This window comes from Gigantopelta aegis, chromosome 11 (genome assembly GCF_016097555.1).
Source record: "Gigantopelta aegis isolate Gae_Host chromosome 11, Gae_host_genome, whole genome shotgun sequence".
NCBI lineage: Eukaryota > Metazoa > Mollusca > Gastropoda > Neomphalida > Peltospiridae > Gigantopelta > Gigantopelta aegis.
This window is the reverse complement of record NC_054709.1, coordinates 25,015,175-25,033,967: the sequence shown is the minus strand read 5'-3', so window position 1 is coordinate 25,033,967 and position 18,793 is coordinate 25,015,175. Positions and strand designations below refer to the sequence as shown.

Here is an 18,793-nt window from a genome sequence, read left to right as displayed (position 1 = left end):
CGACAGCTGGTTTCCTCTTAACACCTGTGTGTTGGTTAACCATATGTTTGATGCCATATAACTGTAAATACAATGTGTCGTTAAATAAAACATTTCCTTCCTTCATCTATACTTGATTCATGACTGGTGTGCTCTTAAATGTGAATTTGTTAATATGAGTTTGTGGTTGGTTTAGGCCCTGGTCATCAAAACATTATTGCAAGGGTCACACTGGAAAAGAAATGTTTTATTTAACAACGCACTCAACACATTTTATTTACGGTATATGGCATCAAACATATGGTTATAGACCACACAAATAGTGAGAGAGGAGACCCGCTGTCACCACTTCATGGGCTACTCTTTTTGATTAGCAGCAAGGGATCTTTTATATGCACCATCCCACAGACAGGGTAGTACATACCACGGCCTTTGATATACCAGTTGTGGAGCACTGGCTGGAATGAGAAATAACCTAATGGGCCCACCGACGGGGATCAATCCCAGACAAGACCACGCGTTGAGCGCGCGCTGTACCACTGGGCTACGTCCCACCTGGGTTACACTGGAATTAATTTAAGTTTAGCCAATTTTCAGATGTTTAAGTATTTCATAAAAAGAAATTTAAATGTGGTTTATGTAAGGAAAATTATATTAACCGACTAAATTATTGTAGCTACTTTGTAGAAAAACTCTACGACAATCTCCACGCCACTTCTGATTGCCGTCTAAGGTTGATCCCTGTCGGTGGGCCCATTGTGCTATTTCTCATTCCAGCCAGTGCACCACAACTGGTATACCAAAGGCGTGGTATGTGCTATCCTGTCTGTGATGTGGTGCATATAAAAGATCCTTCGCTACTTGCAGGTTTTGTCTCTAAGACTATATGTAAAAAATATTAAATGTTTGACATCCAATATAGGCGATCATTAATAAATCAATGTGCTCTAGTGGTATCATTAAACAAAACAAACATGTTTTGCTAATTGCTGTAGTCATTTGCAGGGTTTGCATATACAGGCAGGTACCAATGTCCTGAAAATTGAACTGAAATTGCCTTATCCCACCACATTAAGCCATTAAAATTCACTTGGTACTGGGCTGGTTCTGACCATGCAGTGAGTGAATCAAGAACCTTGACGCACAGAACTAAAATTTTAGTATTTGAGTTTGAGGAATTTTATCTTTGAATATTTCAGGTTCAACTACCGAGCAACACATTATATGGTATCCCATGGCTTCTACAATTTTCTCAACTGGTTCGATGACCGAGCCTGGTACCCTTTGGGAAGAATTGTTGGGGGCACAGTAAGTATCAGTGTTTGAGATTAAACATTTTGGGCAGTATCCCAGTTGGATACTAACATTTCAAAATCTGGTAACCCACCTGAGAATTTAGTATGCCACTTAAATGAAATTCATAAATAGCATCATAACAAAGTTGCACAACAATGTCCTTCGTTCCCAGTCTATTGCTACATTGCAATCAAAATCACGGAATTTGTGATATTAGCATCAAACGGAATTAGCAAAAAGATTTGCTGCATTTATTTTTGAGTAATTTGGACATAAATTAATATTTAGCAGTAATCTATAAGTGTTTCTGATATTACTGATGATAAACCTACCTGTATCAATTTTCTGCAGATGTGGAATCGATACCTCAAATAAAATTTGAAGTGAGAAAACATCCAACAAAAACAATAGCGACTTAGCGGTTCCCAGTCTGTTTCTACGCCGCTATTGCTCCAGTGTAGCATTAGACTGGGTACAAGTTGGGAGGTGGGGTGTATTGTTATGGCATAGCATTAGACTGGGTACGAGTTCGAAAATACTTTTACTTTACTTACCAGAAAATGACAACTTACATTTTTTTGTGAAAACTGAAAACGCAGGATTAAAAAAAGCCAAGAACATTATATGGCATCCCAGTGGAATACTGGGTTCTTGAAGTCTGGTATCCAAAATTAAATTCTGGGATATTGGGATACCGTCAAATTCGAACACTGAGTATGATGTTTAAAAATGGTTACGGTCAAGAGCTGGGCGGTATTTCAGGTTCTGTATCAGTAGCTTTTTGGGGGGTAATTTACCTCAATATCGGTACAGTACTCGGTATTGATACGATAACGATATGGAGGAGTATTTTCAGTTTCTCGGTTTTAAATGCATTCCCTCTCACTCGCTAATTTCATCTAAATAAAATTAAATTCCATACACAAGGCCCTCGTCTCTCTTCTTTTCAGCTATTTTGCGTTCATCAGCAGTGTTTCTGCCAGAAAGAAATTTTTGGGTATGGCGCTATGGAATTGAATGCAACCACTGTCAACAGGGGGTATGGGGGACCTCCCCCAGAATGAAAATAGGTTAAGTTTAGGGTTAGAGTTAAGAAAATTATAGTGTAATGATAAAAGTAATTAATTTTGTCAAAAAGTTAACTTAAAAAAAAAACAAATTGGGTATGGCGCCATACCCGTTTTACCCTCGGGCAAAAACCTTGATCAGATATATTGTTAATGCTTTACTAAATGGCGGATAACATTTTTCAATACCGAAATTTTGTTATTTTGAAATCAGCTCAGTACGGTAAAATTAAATTGGTATTGACATGATACGGATACCAAATGTTATATACTACTCAAAAGAATTTAAGGGTCAAAAATTTATAACCAAATAAGTTTCAGAGTGTATTAGATTGATGATGTAAACTACACCAAAAATTTAATTTATTGTTCCATATTTACAAAAAAACACAAATAAACGTCACTGTATACAAGAAAGTCACATGACATGCTGTCAAAGTTGAAGGTTGTCAAACATGGATTTTACACATTAGAACATTCGTTTAATAGTGTGTGAATCCACCCCTGGCGCGAATACACTCGACACATCGTTGCCTCATGCTGTTGATCAGACGTCTGAAGAACTCTTGGGGAATGGCCTGCCACTCTGCCATAAGAAGTTGACCCAGATCATGAAGGTTGGCCGGAGGGGCATGGTTATCCCGAACTCTCCTGCCTAATTCGTCCCAGGTGTTCTCTATTGGGGCCAAGTCAGGCGAATATGCTGGCCAATCCATCCTGGCGATACCTTGTTGTCTGAGAAAGTCCGTTACCACCCTGGCGCGGTGGGGTCTGGCATTGTCATCCTGCAGAACTGCCCCGCTGCCAATCTGCTGAAGGCCTAGGAGAACCAACGGCCGGATAATCTCATTCAGATAGTGGATTCCATTCAGATTGCCATCCACCACATAGAGGGGGGTCCTGTGGTGGATAGAGATGCCGCCCCACACCATGACGCTGCCACCACCGAACCGGTGACGTTGTCTAACGTTAACGTCAGCGAAGCGCTCCCCAGGACGTCTGTAGACACGAACCCGACCGTCGTTGAACTGGAGACTAAACCTGGACTCATCAGTGAACATCACTCGACCCCACTGAACACGTTGCCACCGCAGATGAAGTGTGCACCAGTGACGTCTGGCCGTTCTGTGACATGGTAGGAGTGGTGGTCGAATAGCCTGGCGGTGGCAGCGTAAATTATTGGCTCTCAGACGATTGCGTATGGTTTGATCAGACACTCGAGTTCCAGTCACAGTCCGCAGATTGTCACGTAATCGGCGTGCAGTGGTTGTGCGTTGACGTAGAGCCATATTGGTGATGTAGCGGTCCTCTCTATTTGTAGTGCTTCGGGGTCTTCCCGAACGTGGACGATTTCGAACAGAATTCGTTGCTTGGTACCGTTGCCACAGTCGGCCAACGACACTCTGACTGACACCAAGTCTCAGAGCAACATTTCTTTGCATATTGCCATCCTAATAATAGCCCTTCCTCGATCTTCGATAGTCAGTTGACGTCGTACCATTGTCGAATTTGGAGTGTGCACCGTACACGAACGCAAGCTCCAATTATACGGAAATTCAGCATTGGGAACATGGAATACACATGCAAAGCGTGCAAATGAAGCGCTTTGTGAAAAAGCAAGTTATGGGCACTTAGCAGACCTTTCGCTTTCGCCCTAATTTACTTGCAAATGTAAGCATGTTTTCGCCATTAGAACTAGTCGACAGTGTCAATGACAGTGGATTTTAATTCATTTATGGGTGCTTAGACCCACTTTCGTCAAATGGAACAATACCATGCGTGACATTATGGTCTAGCTAATATAACTGACATTCAGAAAATAATGTCGAAATATCGTCTGACCCTTAAATTCTTTTGAGTAGTATATATACAATATACCGTCCAGCTCTATTAGACATAGTACTTGTATGTATAATGATGTGTAAAAACTGTTGGGGGCACAGTAAGTACATAATATATGATAAAATAATTTTTTTATGTTGTTGCTTAGGATAATTTAAACAAATTTTTTCTTCAAGGGAACATTTTGTTCAGTATTGCGTCACGATTCTCTACTTAAGTTTCAGAGATCGTTACCCAATTTTAAACATTAATAATCAGTTGATAATCAATGTTCAATTGCCTAGATATATCTCTAATCAAGATTTAGAAAATAAAATGCTCCCTGCCTTCATATACATTGTACATTTAAAACTTAACGAAAGTCATAAGGTGATTTATCGCAGTTCTGGATTTCATTAATGTTGGGTCCAGGGCACGATATTTCATGGGAACCGTTCTGTTCGCGTGTCGGCAGGGCTCGAAATGGCCTGTGGCCAGGTAGCCGTTTGGGCAACTTAAATATTAAAAAATAATGGCATTACAGCCATTAGTCGCCCAAATAATATTATCTTTAGAGCTATAACATACATGTATATGAACCACTATTAATATTTGTTTTCCACATTAAAATTTTGCTCGTGGTTTTGCCAACATCCATTATTATATTTTGGGCCACCATATTTTTTTGCTAGTTTCGAACCCTGTGTCGGTTACGCAACTTTAAAATCACGACAACCGCCAATCGGTTACGTTATGAACAAATGTATTCTAAAATTAACAGTACCATGTATTGTACTAGTAATGAAAGTCAAAATCAGTTTATGTTTTTGAACCGTAGGTCTAACTCATCGGTTACGAGAACTATATTCACATGAATACTCACATGACTCCATTTACCTAAGACAGGGTTCGTACGGTGTCTGGAAAACTTTGAAAATCCAGACCTGGGAAAAGTATGGAAAAATACCTTTTTTGTGAGTTGGTTTGGAAAACGTATGGAAATTCGTCTTTAGGACTCATGTAGAAAATTTCTGTTCAGTGAAACCGGCGGAATCTGGTGACGTTTTCCAATGTCAGCACTGACGTACATTTGGGAAATTGAGACTAACAATTGCCGAAATCTGCCAAAGATTTGAAGTACGCACTTGCGCAATGCATATGACAAAAAGATAGTCCATTTTGTCAAATTTTTGGAAAATATATACCGTGAGTCTTGAAAAATATTTTTTTATCTTTAAAAAAGTCTGAAAAAAATCTGGAATTATTTTGTTTCCAAGGTGTATGAACGCTGCTAAGATTTTGAAATATTGTCCCCTGTGTGTCCCTTGTTTGTGCTCTAGGAGAGGTGAAGTTTACTAGAATTGTATAGAGAAATGCATTTAAACTGATATTTCTTCACAACTAAATTTGGTGGGAAGATTTCTTGATCTATTGAAAAACATGTATTGTTTTAGCAGTACTCTGAGAATTATTCTTGTTTAATCTCGTGTTTTCCAGGTGTATCCAGGTCTGATGGTCACGTCCGGGTCTATACACTGGATTCTCAATCAGCTCAATATACCCGTGCACATTCGGGACATCTGCGTATTTCTTGCTCCAGTTTTTAGGTAATTAAAGAGTTACATTAAATAACCTAGTAAAAGTATTATTTAAACCTATGTCATGTCATGTCATAGGGTTTTACGTGCACATTCAGAGCAAGCTGATGTAGCGCACGCCTGTCGTGGGCGCAAGAGCCGGCTCTTCCGTCCATGACAGGAAATTTAAACCTATTCTTTAGTCAGCTTTATCATGCATCCTTGTTTCCTATTGACCTGATAACCCCTACCTGATATTTTGAAGTGTTATGTAACTAGGAAGTGTTATCATGTTACTAGGAAATGAGTTGTGCACATGACGAATGTTTGCTCAGTTTTCAGGGAGATAATTTACTCATTTTTCAAACATCCATTTACAGCCATAATTGTTGAACTGCATAAATAAATATAACATTTACACTTCCTGTAACATGAAATTACCTCTTATTTTTCAATTCTTCATTATTCGCTCCCATTTGGAACTAGCCAGCATTTTTAATTAATCATTTTGAAAGAAGAATGTTTACATTGGGAACAGCGTCTGATGTCACAGTCAATAGCAGCGAGTGATGTAGATCTTCTTCAGGTCACACATAAACTTGAGTTTATTTTCACAGAAAAAGGTACAAAAATTGTAATATGACACAACAGACTTTGAAATATAATCAAAGTATTTTATTTAAAATTTGGAAACACATAACTTTTAGGCTGGTTATGCCATTCCCAAGATGCTTTTGGGCACCTGCTATTGTCTGACTTCTGGAAGTAGTTTCTACACGATAAAAGTAATAGTTTCTATTTCGCGTTTGATTGAAACATATTACAAAATATAACTTGAAAGGGGTTGCATGATAATAAAAAAAAAAAAAATCAGGTCACTACGTTATGATATCGTGGTTATTTGGCTCAGTTCGATAATGGTGTAACACGCTCGCTGAAGCTCGCCTATAACTGTTACACTGTTATCTAAACCTCGCCAAATAACCACGATATCAAAACGTAGTAATCTAATATTCTATATTTATATACCCATTCATATTTGGGATATCTGCATATTTCTTGTTCCTGTTTTTCAGTAATTGTGTAGTTGAATAAAAATTCTACTAAAAAGCTGACTTTGAAGTAAGTGGGCATCATTCCAGGTTTTCTGCTTGAAAATAATTTGAAGGTTTGTAATAAACAAACCACACCATAAGTGCCTCTACTATACATGTGTATGTAGGTGATTATGGGTTTGAAATGAAATTGGATACTGCATTTAGTAAAACGGTAGTTCTCTATCTATCGTCGTCTAAAAATTAGTAAAATAAATCTAGTGATTTCTACGATTTGAGGGTATGTTATTTTACCCTCCATACCCTCTAGCCGAAACCCTGTAGTCTGTTCAGTGAACTCAACCTTTTAATTTGTCCGAAATACTCTCCTATTGTCACAGGTTAAATAGTATTTTTGTAATTTGCTTAGACATATTATAGGAAGAAAACTGCAGTTTAAAATTGGTCAAAGCACATGAAATGCAGTGTCAAATTTCAAAACATTTTTCAGCCCTGTACATTAACTTTTCCATCTACATCTAGGAGCCAGATGGTGCTGACTTGTATTTTTATAGAGACAGTATTTAATGTTTTAGTCACCAAATGAAATTTTTTTTCGCAATGTAGAGGGCTGCATTTCAAATCTACGTGTGTAACCACCTAGTTTGGGTGCTTATGGTCTTTTGTTTTTATTAGGTATAACTTCAAATTATTTTCTGGCAGAAAGCAGCGTGGGATGGGTGGTAGAGAACAAAATACAATGAAAAGTGTAACTCTGCACTAACTGCTGAATGTTACGTCTGTTTTTCAGTGGTCTCACGTCTTTAGCAGTTTATTTTTTTACAAAAGAAATCTGGAGTCCAGGAGCTGGGCTGTTTGCTGCTTGCTTTATCGCCATTGGTAAGACTTTATCTGTTTATAAAATCTTTAATTACCATTTTTAAGACTTTATTTGCACTGGTAAGACTTTATCACTTTATAAAATCTTTATTGCCATTGGTAAGACTTTATCTGTTTATAAAATCTTTATTTCCATTAGTAAGACTGTATTAGTTTATAAAATCTTTATTGGCGTTGGTAAGACTTTATCACTTTGTAAAATCTTTATTGCCATTGGTAAGACTTTATCACTTTGTAAAATCTTTATTGGCGTTAGTAACACTTTATCACTTTGTAAAATCTTTATTGCCGTTGGTAAGACTATTTATTAGTTTATAAAATCTTTATTGCCGTTGGTAAGACTTTTATCAGTTAATAGAATCTTTATTGCCGTTGCTAAGACTTTTATCAGTTAATAAAATTTGTATTGCCATTGTTAAGACTTTCTCAGTTTATAAAATCTTTATTGCTATTGGCAAGATCTTTAAATCATGAGTAAGTATATCAGATTCTACAAATCAACTTATCTCGCCTTCATGTAAAATTCTTTGATCTCATTGGTTGTTTGCCGTTGGACAACTCCCTTATCCCCCTGTGGGCGGAGCCAAATTCTCTTATACCCCGTCTGTAATTTCCAACAGTTTCCAGCCCCCCCAGTTAATGCTAAAGCAATAATTAGATTATAAATAACATTGATAATCAATCAAGTATACATAATTAATTTTATTTTTACTATAAAATACAATATTTCAATACTTTTAAAAGCTGCAATGTTAACTCGGCCACCTAATTACGGTCGTGGTGTTATTTATTAATGCGCGATTAGCAACATTTTTTTTTTGTTAAGTTTTTATCATTTTTTTTTATTTTTTTTTTTTTTACTACATACATTTATCATTAAAAAAATCTGGTTTTTTGGTATTCTTTTTTCATTAATATCTGTTTCAGACAATTTCGTATTACAAACATTTGAAGTTAAAAACTCGTTTATCGATGGAACTATTTTATCAGTCACTGGAATGGTTTCGTTCGCGTCCGTTGGTACGGCTTTTATAAATTGTTAAATCAATTATTGTCGTGGCGTTATTTTGATTATTTGGCTATATGGTTTAACATGTCGGCAAGATAAATTCGTTGTAGAAGCATCTCTCGGGGTATATGGCTTTTTATGTACCCTCTGTGTGCTCTTTTACCCCCTCGCCTTCGGCTCGGGGTAAAAGAACACACAGAGGGTACATAAAAAGCCATATACCCCTCGTGATGCTTCTACAACTTATATTGTCCATCAATATTTTCAAATTTCACTTGTCCAAATAAATTGTTACTTTTATTCAAGGGTAAGGACAATGTTGCTCAAAATGAAAGAGCATTTCAAATGTTTCACTTGTACACTAGCAGGGCTTCTAGAATTTTTATAAAATGCACTGGCCATGGGATCAGTGATTTTTAAAATTCACTAGCCAAAATTAAAAATTCACTAGCCCTACTTTAAGTTAATACAATTTTACTGAATGATAGTAATATTTATATATATGTCACCTACAGAGGGAGATACAGCTTTAAAACACTTAACATGGGGGTGGGGGGGGGGGGGGGGGGGTGGATCAGGATATTCCTAATCATATTTACAAAATAGACTTAAATGCAACATTTGACAAAATAAAATTCACTAGCCGTCGGGCATGTCAGTAGTAGTAATTTACTAGCCCAACACTAACAGGGCAGGTGTCTGGTCTGTGCCTTTGGTAGTGGCTTGGTTAATATTACCTCGTCTACTGCCCTAGGTATTATAGATTAAAGTGTTCGCCGCATCTTCTAAATGACCTAATCATGTTGTTTTAGAGGACAACTGAGGAGTCGCCTGTTTTTCCATGGATCGGCCGGGTTCACCTCTCTCCTGGCAGGCTTGGTACTTGAAACGAAATATTAAATTAACCATCGCTGGATTTTTTGCGCCACTCCCCTAGTGGCACCAGCGATTAAACTCTTACAACCCTTTGGAGTCAATCTTCATGTGACACCGGTTTGGGAAGTTATAATAACTTCCTAAACAACTAGTAGGCTGCCAGGATTGGACTGAACTGCGGTTGGACACGGTGGGGGGGGGGGGGGGGGGGGGGGGGGGGGGGGGGGGGGTGTGTGATGGGATGCCGGGAGTTAGGACATTCTTTGGGGCTACAGACGTAGGCGGTTCGGCCTTAGGTTTTGTGTAGGGCCGGCCTCCCCTCCCGACCGACCCTCACCTGGTCACACCAATGTTTAAAATATGATTGGCAGCCCTTTCCTCTTAACCTCCCATGGGCTTAATGAATATAGGTTAATAATTATTATTAATTTTAGACCAGCCCATCTAAATTTGCGCCAAAATTATATTATATTAATAATTTATATAGGTAAGGAATGCTAATATATTTTTTTTAAGGGTGCAGCCAAAACTTATTAACCCCAGTTTTCCCCTTTTTTATACTTTTGGCGTTAATATTCAAAATTTCAAATTTGACCCTATTTGTTAGGTTATCCCTGTCCCGAGTCAGACCCCCGATCCTATCGGAGGCCGGACTCGGGATAGGCGTGTTCGAAACCCTAGTGGTATATGGACATGTTAAGCCAGTTACTAAGCTAAGCTAAGCCCAACACTGAATATCACTAGCCATGGGAGTGGGGCTGCCATAATCTAGAAGTCCTACACTAGACAACCATTGAGGTACGTTTTGCTCGTTCAAGCAGCTACATGTATTTGTCTTGTCAAGACAAAGAGACAAATTATGCTTATTTCAAAAGCTGAGATTTTATAAAATAAACATCAGCTTTGTATATCATATGTATTAGTTTGTTTAGCAACTACTCACATAATTATTAATAAAATTAGAACTTGTATATTTGGCATGTACATGTATGTAATTATTATTTTTACAAAATTCAAAATTGTGTATTTTAACCATGAACATGACATTAAAGTGAATCATTTCTATCTGTGAAAAATATAAATTTTATGTATGGATCCAGATGCGAATAGCTGTTTAGCTAACACTCCTTTAACAGAAACATATAGATGGGTCAACGGCTTCTAGAATTTTTATAAAATTCACTAGCCATGGGATCAGTGATTTAAAACATTTAATAGCCACGATTAAAAATTCACTAGCCTAACTTTACTTTAAGTTAATACAATTTTACTAAATTTATAATAATAAAAATCGGGTAAATCACCTAAAGAGAGAGATATAGCTTTAAAACACTAATAGTGGGGGTAGGGGGCAGGATATTCATGTTTACAAAATAGAATTAACTGCAACATTTGACAAATGTTTTTCACTAGCCGTCTGGCATGGCAGTAGTAGTTATTTACTTGCCTAACATTGAATATCACTAGACATGGGAGTGGGGCTACCATAAACTAGAAGCCCAGGGTGAAGTACATGTATTTAAAAGAAGGGGCACTTGTCCTATAGAACAATTTTTTTTGGTGATTTCATGTAGTGCCTTTGTTTGCTATTGTTTTAAGTTATTGAATGTATCTTACCTATATGTGCTTACTTCACAAATCTTTCTTTTTTTCTTTTATTCTTTTAGTGCCCGGTTATATCAGTAGGTCCGTTGCAGGAAGTTATGATAATGAGGGCATCGCCATATTTGCTCTCATGTTTACATACTTTTTGTGGGTGAGTATGGACGCAATTCACTGCAACAGCACAGACACACAGGCTTGCACATTTTACGGGTATACTCATGGCTAGCGCATACACTCGTCAAATCACCAACTGGGAAATTTAAAAGCAACTAGCAAATTTTATTTAAATTTGTAAAAAGAAGTTCATACATTGGCTTTTGGGATGTTCGGACAAGGCTACTAGCCGTAGGGGCGGGGAGTGCACTTGTTTTAGGACAGTTAATGTATCCATAAAAGAGAAAACACCTCAAGGTTTCTCCAATTTACATTAATGTTTGACATCCAGTAGCCAATGATTAATTAATCAATGTGCTCTAGTGTTGTCATTAAACAAACAAAAAATGTGCTTGCAATATATTTAAGTTCTGGAGTGGTTGACAAAAATGCTCTGTGTTAATAAAATAAAAATGTATCAAAATATTTATTATAAATATTAAATTGTCCTAAATTGCAACATGTCATGTCAGCATGGCTTAGTGATATCTGTATTTTAGTGTTTTAGACAATATTTTCTTGTTTATTATGTATATAATAATTCAATTTCCGTTACATTCATTGCAATATAACGTCATCCCATTGGTCCAGCCGTAGCAATGGGAGTTTGTTAATTTCTCGATGAATATAAAAACTACGTCGTCAGGGAAGTCATATCTGATGACATCATTTTATATTGGTAATTTGTCTTATTGAGCATTATTGTTTTAACCAAAAACAATTATTCAAAAGTATTTTTCAAATTTAATTATACGTATTGTCTGTTATTTCTTTTACATTCATCTGGGTATGAACAAAAAAAAATCATTGGCTTCGCCGATTCATACAGTTTGCGGAGAATGTTTTTGGTTCATACCCCGATGAATGTAAAAGAAATAACAGACAATCCTTAAAGGCATATTGTCACAGACCACTGACCTATTTAAAGGCATATTGTCACAGACCACTGACCTATTTAATGGTCTAACAAAGTATGACCTGAACAAAAATAATTTGATTTGTTCCTAAATGTACTTTATTCAACCATCTTCATAACCACCATACTCCATTTATTAATGATATTTTGTAAAAATAATTGAATTATGGCAATGGTCCATAATTCAAAAACTAAAATTGCCGAGAGGGTTGACATGGATTTCACTCGATCATGGTTCAGAGTTAAGGTGATGCGATAGCTAGATTTGGTTTCCAACAATTAAAGTAATTTTTATTGATTATCCATTTTTAGAGAAATAAGGTTCTTAAATCCGTGACAGTATGCCTTTAACTGTAGGAATTAATACTTTATTTGCAGATAAAAGCTGTCAAAACAGGAGCATTGTTCTGGGGCATATGTTCAGCTCTGTCATATTTTTACATGGTAAGTTGACAATTCATTTTATATTTGATATGAGAACATAAATTTAACTGGAAGCTGAAAAATTATCTTTATTTAACAATGCTGGTTTGTTTTTCTCTTTCGAAAATCATCTCTGCTTTTGGTTTTAAGTGGGTAGATACCGGGTTCCTATCCCATTAATTATTCTCACCTAGATATAGTGCACTAAGCATTCATTTATTTCATTTCAACTTATTTTCGTGCTTATATCCAATTAAGGTTCAAGCATGCTGTCCTGGGCACACATCCCAGCTACTTTGATTGTCTGTCCAGGACATTGGGTTAATGGTTAATAAGAGAGAAGTTGGTGTAGTTGTCTTACACCTACCCATTGAGTCGTTAAAACTTGCTCTGTGTGGGAGCCGGTACCAGGCTGTGAACCCAGTACCTACCATCCTTATGTCTGATGGCTTAACCACTTCGTCACCAAGGCTGGTTGCACTAAGCACACATTACCTCTGTCCTGACTAACATCTGAAGTATGTTAATTGTACAGTGTTCTCTATCTTTGAAATTCACAAAATAGTCTCAGCAAAAATAGTTTGCTCTAGAGCTGGGCGGTATACCGTATATGGTATTTGGTATAGGTATTATGTCAATGCCGATTTACTGTACCGAGCAGATTTCAAAATACCGAAAATTCGGTATTGAAAAATATTTCCCAGAAAGCACTAATATATCTGTTGAACGCAAAATGGGTTGAGTATAAATCAGATGAGAGCCTTGTGTATGGAATTTAATTGTATTTAGATGAAACTAGCGGGTGAGCCATAACACAGGCATGCATTGAAAGAAGAGTATACCGAAAATAGCGCTCGATATCGGTATCGTGTCAGTACCGAATACCGAATCGATACTGAGGTAAATCTCCCCCAAACTAGAACCTCAAATTTCAATACCGCCCAGCTCTGGTTTGCTCCTTGGCATTTGTATTTCAAATGCCTAAAATTTAGTTTTCTCCAAATAATATACATAAGTAAATAAATGTTGATTTTAAATTATTTAACTTTAGCTTTTACATGAAAATTGCTGAATTCTGATGTCAATTTTGAGTGCCGCATGTGCACATGAGAACAGCTAATCAAATATGTTGGTGACTGGATGGAGTGGTGGGGGAGGGTTGAAATATTTCTGTTCACTACTTGTCACAACTTGTTTTATTTTCAGGTGTCGGCATGGGGAGGTTACGTCTTCATCATCAACCTCATCCCTCTTCATGTCTTCGTCCTTATGCTAATGGGGAGGTACTCCACGAGAATATACACTGGTACATACTGCCTTTATTCACAGCTGACATCGCCACTACATTCTTATTACTTAACTATTTAGAATACATAAATCATCATCCTTATCCCTCTTCATGTCTTTGTCCTTCTGCTAATGGGGAGGTACTCCACGAGAATATACACTGGTACATACTGCCTTTATTCACAGATGATATCGCCTCTACATTCTTATTACTGTGTGTGTAATTATATAAGAACTGTGTCATTTTCTAATAGATTTATTGATGTATAACTGTCACAAACTGCATAAAATTGTGCAGGTCAGTGAATGTTTTTAAACTAAAATCCTCAGAAAATTACCTCATTACGTGAAATGGGACGTCATTACATAAAGCAGATCGTGAGAAGAACGTTAGAAGTTGATTTATGAATTATGTGTAGTTAATTTAACTAAATAAATTATGCTCTTTGTGCGAATTTATCGATGTATAACCGTCACAAATTTAGTATAAAATCTGCAATTTTATACAATTTGTGATGGTTATACATCAATAATTTAAAAAAAATGTGGATTTACCATTTGGAAAAATCTCTGGAGTTTGATAAGAATGGATATTGTTATTGCATTTGATGTTCTTGTATGATTGTAAAACTCCCAGTTTATATTTCTTTCAGCTTACTCAAGTTTCTTCATAGTTGGTCTTATATTGTCCATGCAGATCCCTTTCGTGGGATTTCAGCCAATCAGAACGAGTGAACATATGGCTGCAGTAGGTAAGCTTTTACTGTGCCACGATATATAGAGGCTATTTCATGTGTTTTTTGTAATGTGATTTTTATGTCAACAAGTGTTATGTGGTTTTCACGAATTGCAAAGCAATTCCTGAGTGAAAATAAGGTTTTCACATATCATAAGTTGACATAAAAATTGTATTTGAAAAAACACCATAAAATTGTCTATATACATCTTTTTTAATTTTTGACAATATATTTCACTGTTTGTTATCTTTCACTTATCCTCTTTAAATACATAATGCCATGATCAGTTTGTTCCACCGTAATGCCATGATCAATTTGTTCCACCGTAATGCCATGATCAGTTTGTTCCACCGTAATGCCATGATCTGTTTGTTCCACCGTAATGCCACGATCTGTTTGTTCCACCGTAATACCACGGTCATTTTGTTCCATTGTAATGCCATGATCTGTTTGTTCCACTGTAATGCCACGACCTGTTTGAGGAAAAGTTACATGATCAGGGACCTTTAAAAAAAAAAAAAAAAAAAAAGTAAATTACCTTTATTTAATTATTAAATTAATAACTATTTAATAATACTGCTGTGAAAACATACATGACAAAGTGATTGTCAAACCCCCCCCCAACAAAAACAGAACATGAATTGGAAGTTTACGGTATAGTCTGAAAGTGGAAAACGAGAGAGTTCATACCCTGTTCTGTAAAGTTAAAATTTTTGTTTAGGACTGTTTAGCTAAAATAGATAATTAGAACAAGAAGTTCTAAGAAATTAGTCATTTAATGACAATAAAAGCTGTACTAGCCTGAAATATTTTATATTTCTGAATTTTTATTGCATTTCAATTTATTTTCGTGCTTATATCCAATTAATATTCAAGCACACTGTCCTGGGCACACAGCTCAGCTATCTGGGCTGTCTGTCCGGGACAGTAGGTTAGTTGTTAGTGAGAGAGAAGAGGGTGTAGTGGTCTTGCACCTACCCATTGAGTTGTTAAAACTCACTCTAGGTGGGAACCAATACTGGGCTTCGAACCCAGTATTTACTAGCCTTATGTCCGATGGCTTAACCACAACACCACCGAGGCTGGTATTGCCTTAGAACTTGGGTCGGTGACTTTTTTAAACTACCAATTGTGAAGCACTTCTTGTAAACTGCTTGGAATGGGGAAAAGGGGGAAGTAATGCTAGTCATCTCCAGTTGATGTTACTGGGGGAAAATATCCTCTATTTATTGTAGTCCAACAAAAATGTTTTCTTTTCACATTACCTGCCCTCAAAACAAGTGCACTCCCACCCTACAGCTAGTAGTCTGGTCCGAACATCCCAACAGCCAATCTGGTCCGAACATCCCAACAGCCAATGGGATGGGCTAAATTCTTTTACTGCATACTCCCTCTAGTTCCAGTCACGTGACTGTAACTTCCTTCTTTTTCTCTTCGCTATCGGGTCCAGGTTTTCTCCATTTTAATCTGCCTTTTTCTTTCATGTTTGTCTTCCCACACGTTTCTTTGAGCTATTTAAGTTGCTACAGAAATAAGAAATACATTTTCTCTTTATTTCAGGTGTGTTCGCGCTGGTTAATGCCTATGCAGTGTTGAAGTATGTGCAGACGTTTATGACAAAAGAAGAGTTTAAATACGTCTTTATGATGGCAGTGGGAGGGGCTGCTGGTGTGGTGTTTATGTCCGTCATAGGACTCACCTGGGCAGGTATGTTAACGAGGTTTTCTGTGTACACCTTTGCTTGATTTCCTTCTGTGGAGAGGGCGGGACATAGCCCAGTAGTAGAGTGTTCGTTCGCCTGATGCGTGGTCAGTCTGGGATCAGTTCCCGTCGATAGGCACATTGGGCTATTTCTTGTTCCAGCCAGTGCACCACGACTGGTATATCAACGGCTGTGGTATGTGCTATCCTGTCTGGATGGTGCATATAAAAGATTCAACCGGAGGGGACTATAGGTTTGTCTCTGTCCTTCTGTCTGTCCGTCTGTCAGTTCGTCTGTCCTACATACAGTTTTTCAGACTTTGTTTTCACAAGATATTGAGCTGAAATGATGTGTAATGGTTTATCAGATCAGAGTTACAGATCAAGTTTGTATATATTTTTTCATTTCAACTTATTTTCATGCTTATATCCAATTAAGTTTAAAGCACACTGTCCTGGACACGCCTCAGTTATCTGGACTGTCTGTCCAGGACAGTGGGTTAGTTGTTAGTGAGAGAGAAGAGGGTGTAGTGGCCTTACACCTACCTATTGAGCCCTTAAGAACTCGCTCTGGGTTGGAGCTGGTACCGGGCTGCGAACCCTGTACCTACCAGCCTGTAGTTCGATGGCTTAACCACTGCACCATTGAGGCCGGTGATCAGGTTTAACTTTCAAGGGCCATAACTCTGTCAAACATGCAATTTATCCATGTTTGACAGAGTTTTGGCCCTGGAACTTAGCAGATTTGTGGCATCCGTCCAGGGACATTACTCTCAGAATGCTTGTTTAAAATATTGACCAGTTTCAATGTGTCCTGATGATTGATCAGTGTTTCTGCCAGAAAGAAATTTTTGGGTATGGTGCTAGGGAATTGGAATTCAACCACAGTCAACAGGGTGTATGAGGGGGCCTTCCTCAGAAAGAAAATGGGTTAAGTTTAGGGTTAAGGTTAAAAAAATCATACAGTAATGATAAGAGTAATTAATTTTGTGAAAAGGTTAACTTTAAAAAAAAAAATCTGGGTATGGTGCGATACATGTTTTACCCTTTGGCAAAAACCCTGTTGATGTAGTCCAAGCTATATTTTATCTCATAATAATTGTTTACATATATAAATATATCGAGAAATAAAATAAAGTTTGAGCTCTAGACCAAATGATACTTAATCTAGTATTATATATATGCATTTAAAACCTAATATCAGCTGATTATACAATGTGCTGAGGTGTCGTTGAACATTCCTTATCATCCAGCTATACATCTCGGTCCCTGTCATGAGATCATTCATGCTTGTCACTTAAAATTTCCCCCAAAGGTGTGTTAAATTGTTAAACAATAGTTACTAAGTAACATTTCTGTCATCAAATACAGTATGTGTGTAGGAGTGTCATTGGACATTAAATTTGTTCGTTCATTCTTTCATTTGTTCGGTGGTTCATTCATTCGTTTGTTCATATATCTTATTTGTAAAATGCAGGGAGAGTCTCTTGTATATGCTTATGCCTGTTGGCCAATCCCAGAACTGAAATTTTTATGTGGCTTTATCATGTACTGTTACAGATGAAGTTTGACTTTTATGGCGATTTACACATTTTTGACAGAGTTATGGCCTTTGAACTTACGGTTGGAGATAAGAAAATTATTTTGGGCCCGGTAGGGGACATTCATTGCTTTAGTAGTACTCTCAGAATGTTTGTTTTGTGATTGACATTAATAAGTATTAAAATGTTTTGTGATTGACATTAATAAGTATTAAAATGTTTTGTGATTGACATTAATAAGTATTTCAATGTTTTGTGATTTCCATTAGTAAGTATTTAAATGTTTTGTGATTGACATTAATAAGTATTTCAATGTTTTGTGATTGCCATTAGTAAGTAATTAAATGTCTTGTGATTGACATTAATAAGTATTTAAATGTTTTGTGATTGACACTAATAAGTATTTAAATGTTTCCTTTATCTCAGGTTATATCGCCCCGTGGAGCGGTCGTTTCTACTCGCTGTGGGACACGGGGTACGCAAAGATTCACATTCCGATCATCGCCTCAGTGTCCGAGCACCAGCCCACGACCTGGGTGTCATTCTTCTTTGACCTGCACATTCTCATCTGTGCGTTTCCCGCTGGCGTATGGTACTGCATCAAGCATATTAACGATGAGAGAGTCTTCGGTACGTAGTCACACACACACATGCACAAGTCAGTAACCCCTGCAATTAAAAAAATTACCAAAGTCAAAAACATGTCGTGGAAAACTATTTTCCACAGCAATTTTCCCGTTAACATGTTTGCAACTCTGGGTTGTAAGTAAATCTGAATGATGGTTTGTTATTTGTTTTGTTTGCCAATATGCTATAAGATTCATTTATACCAGGTCAATGACCTAGTTGGAACTTGTTTAATGGTGATAAT

General features: G+C 37.1%; 1 protein-coding gene across 1 annotated transcript in view; it reads left to right on the top strand.

The window, feature by feature from the left end:
* LOC121385006 (dolichyl-diphosphooligosaccharide--protein glycosyltransferase subunit STT3B-like) overlaps positions 1-18,793 on the top strand; it is a 49,584-nt gene that overhangs the window by 14,984 nt on the left and 15,807 nt on the right. Inside the window, exons 2-10 of the mRNA XM_041515530.1 lie at positions 1,179-1,287; positions 5,661-5,770; positions 7,586-7,674; positions 11,227-11,315; positions 12,612-12,677; positions 13,863-13,962; positions 14,597-14,695; positions 16,241-16,387; positions 18,349-18,552. Coding sequence (XP_041371464.1) covers positions 1,179-1,287; positions 5,661-5,770; positions 7,586-7,674; positions 11,227-11,315; positions 12,612-12,677; positions 13,863-13,962; positions 14,597-14,695; positions 16,241-16,387; positions 18,349-18,552 — 1,013 coding nt within the window. The remainder of the gene's footprint in view (positions 1-1,178; positions 1,288-5,660; positions 5,771-7,585; positions 7,675-11,226; positions 11,316-12,611; positions 12,678-13,862; positions 13,963-14,596; positions 14,696-16,240; positions 16,388-18,348; positions 18,553-18,793) is intronic.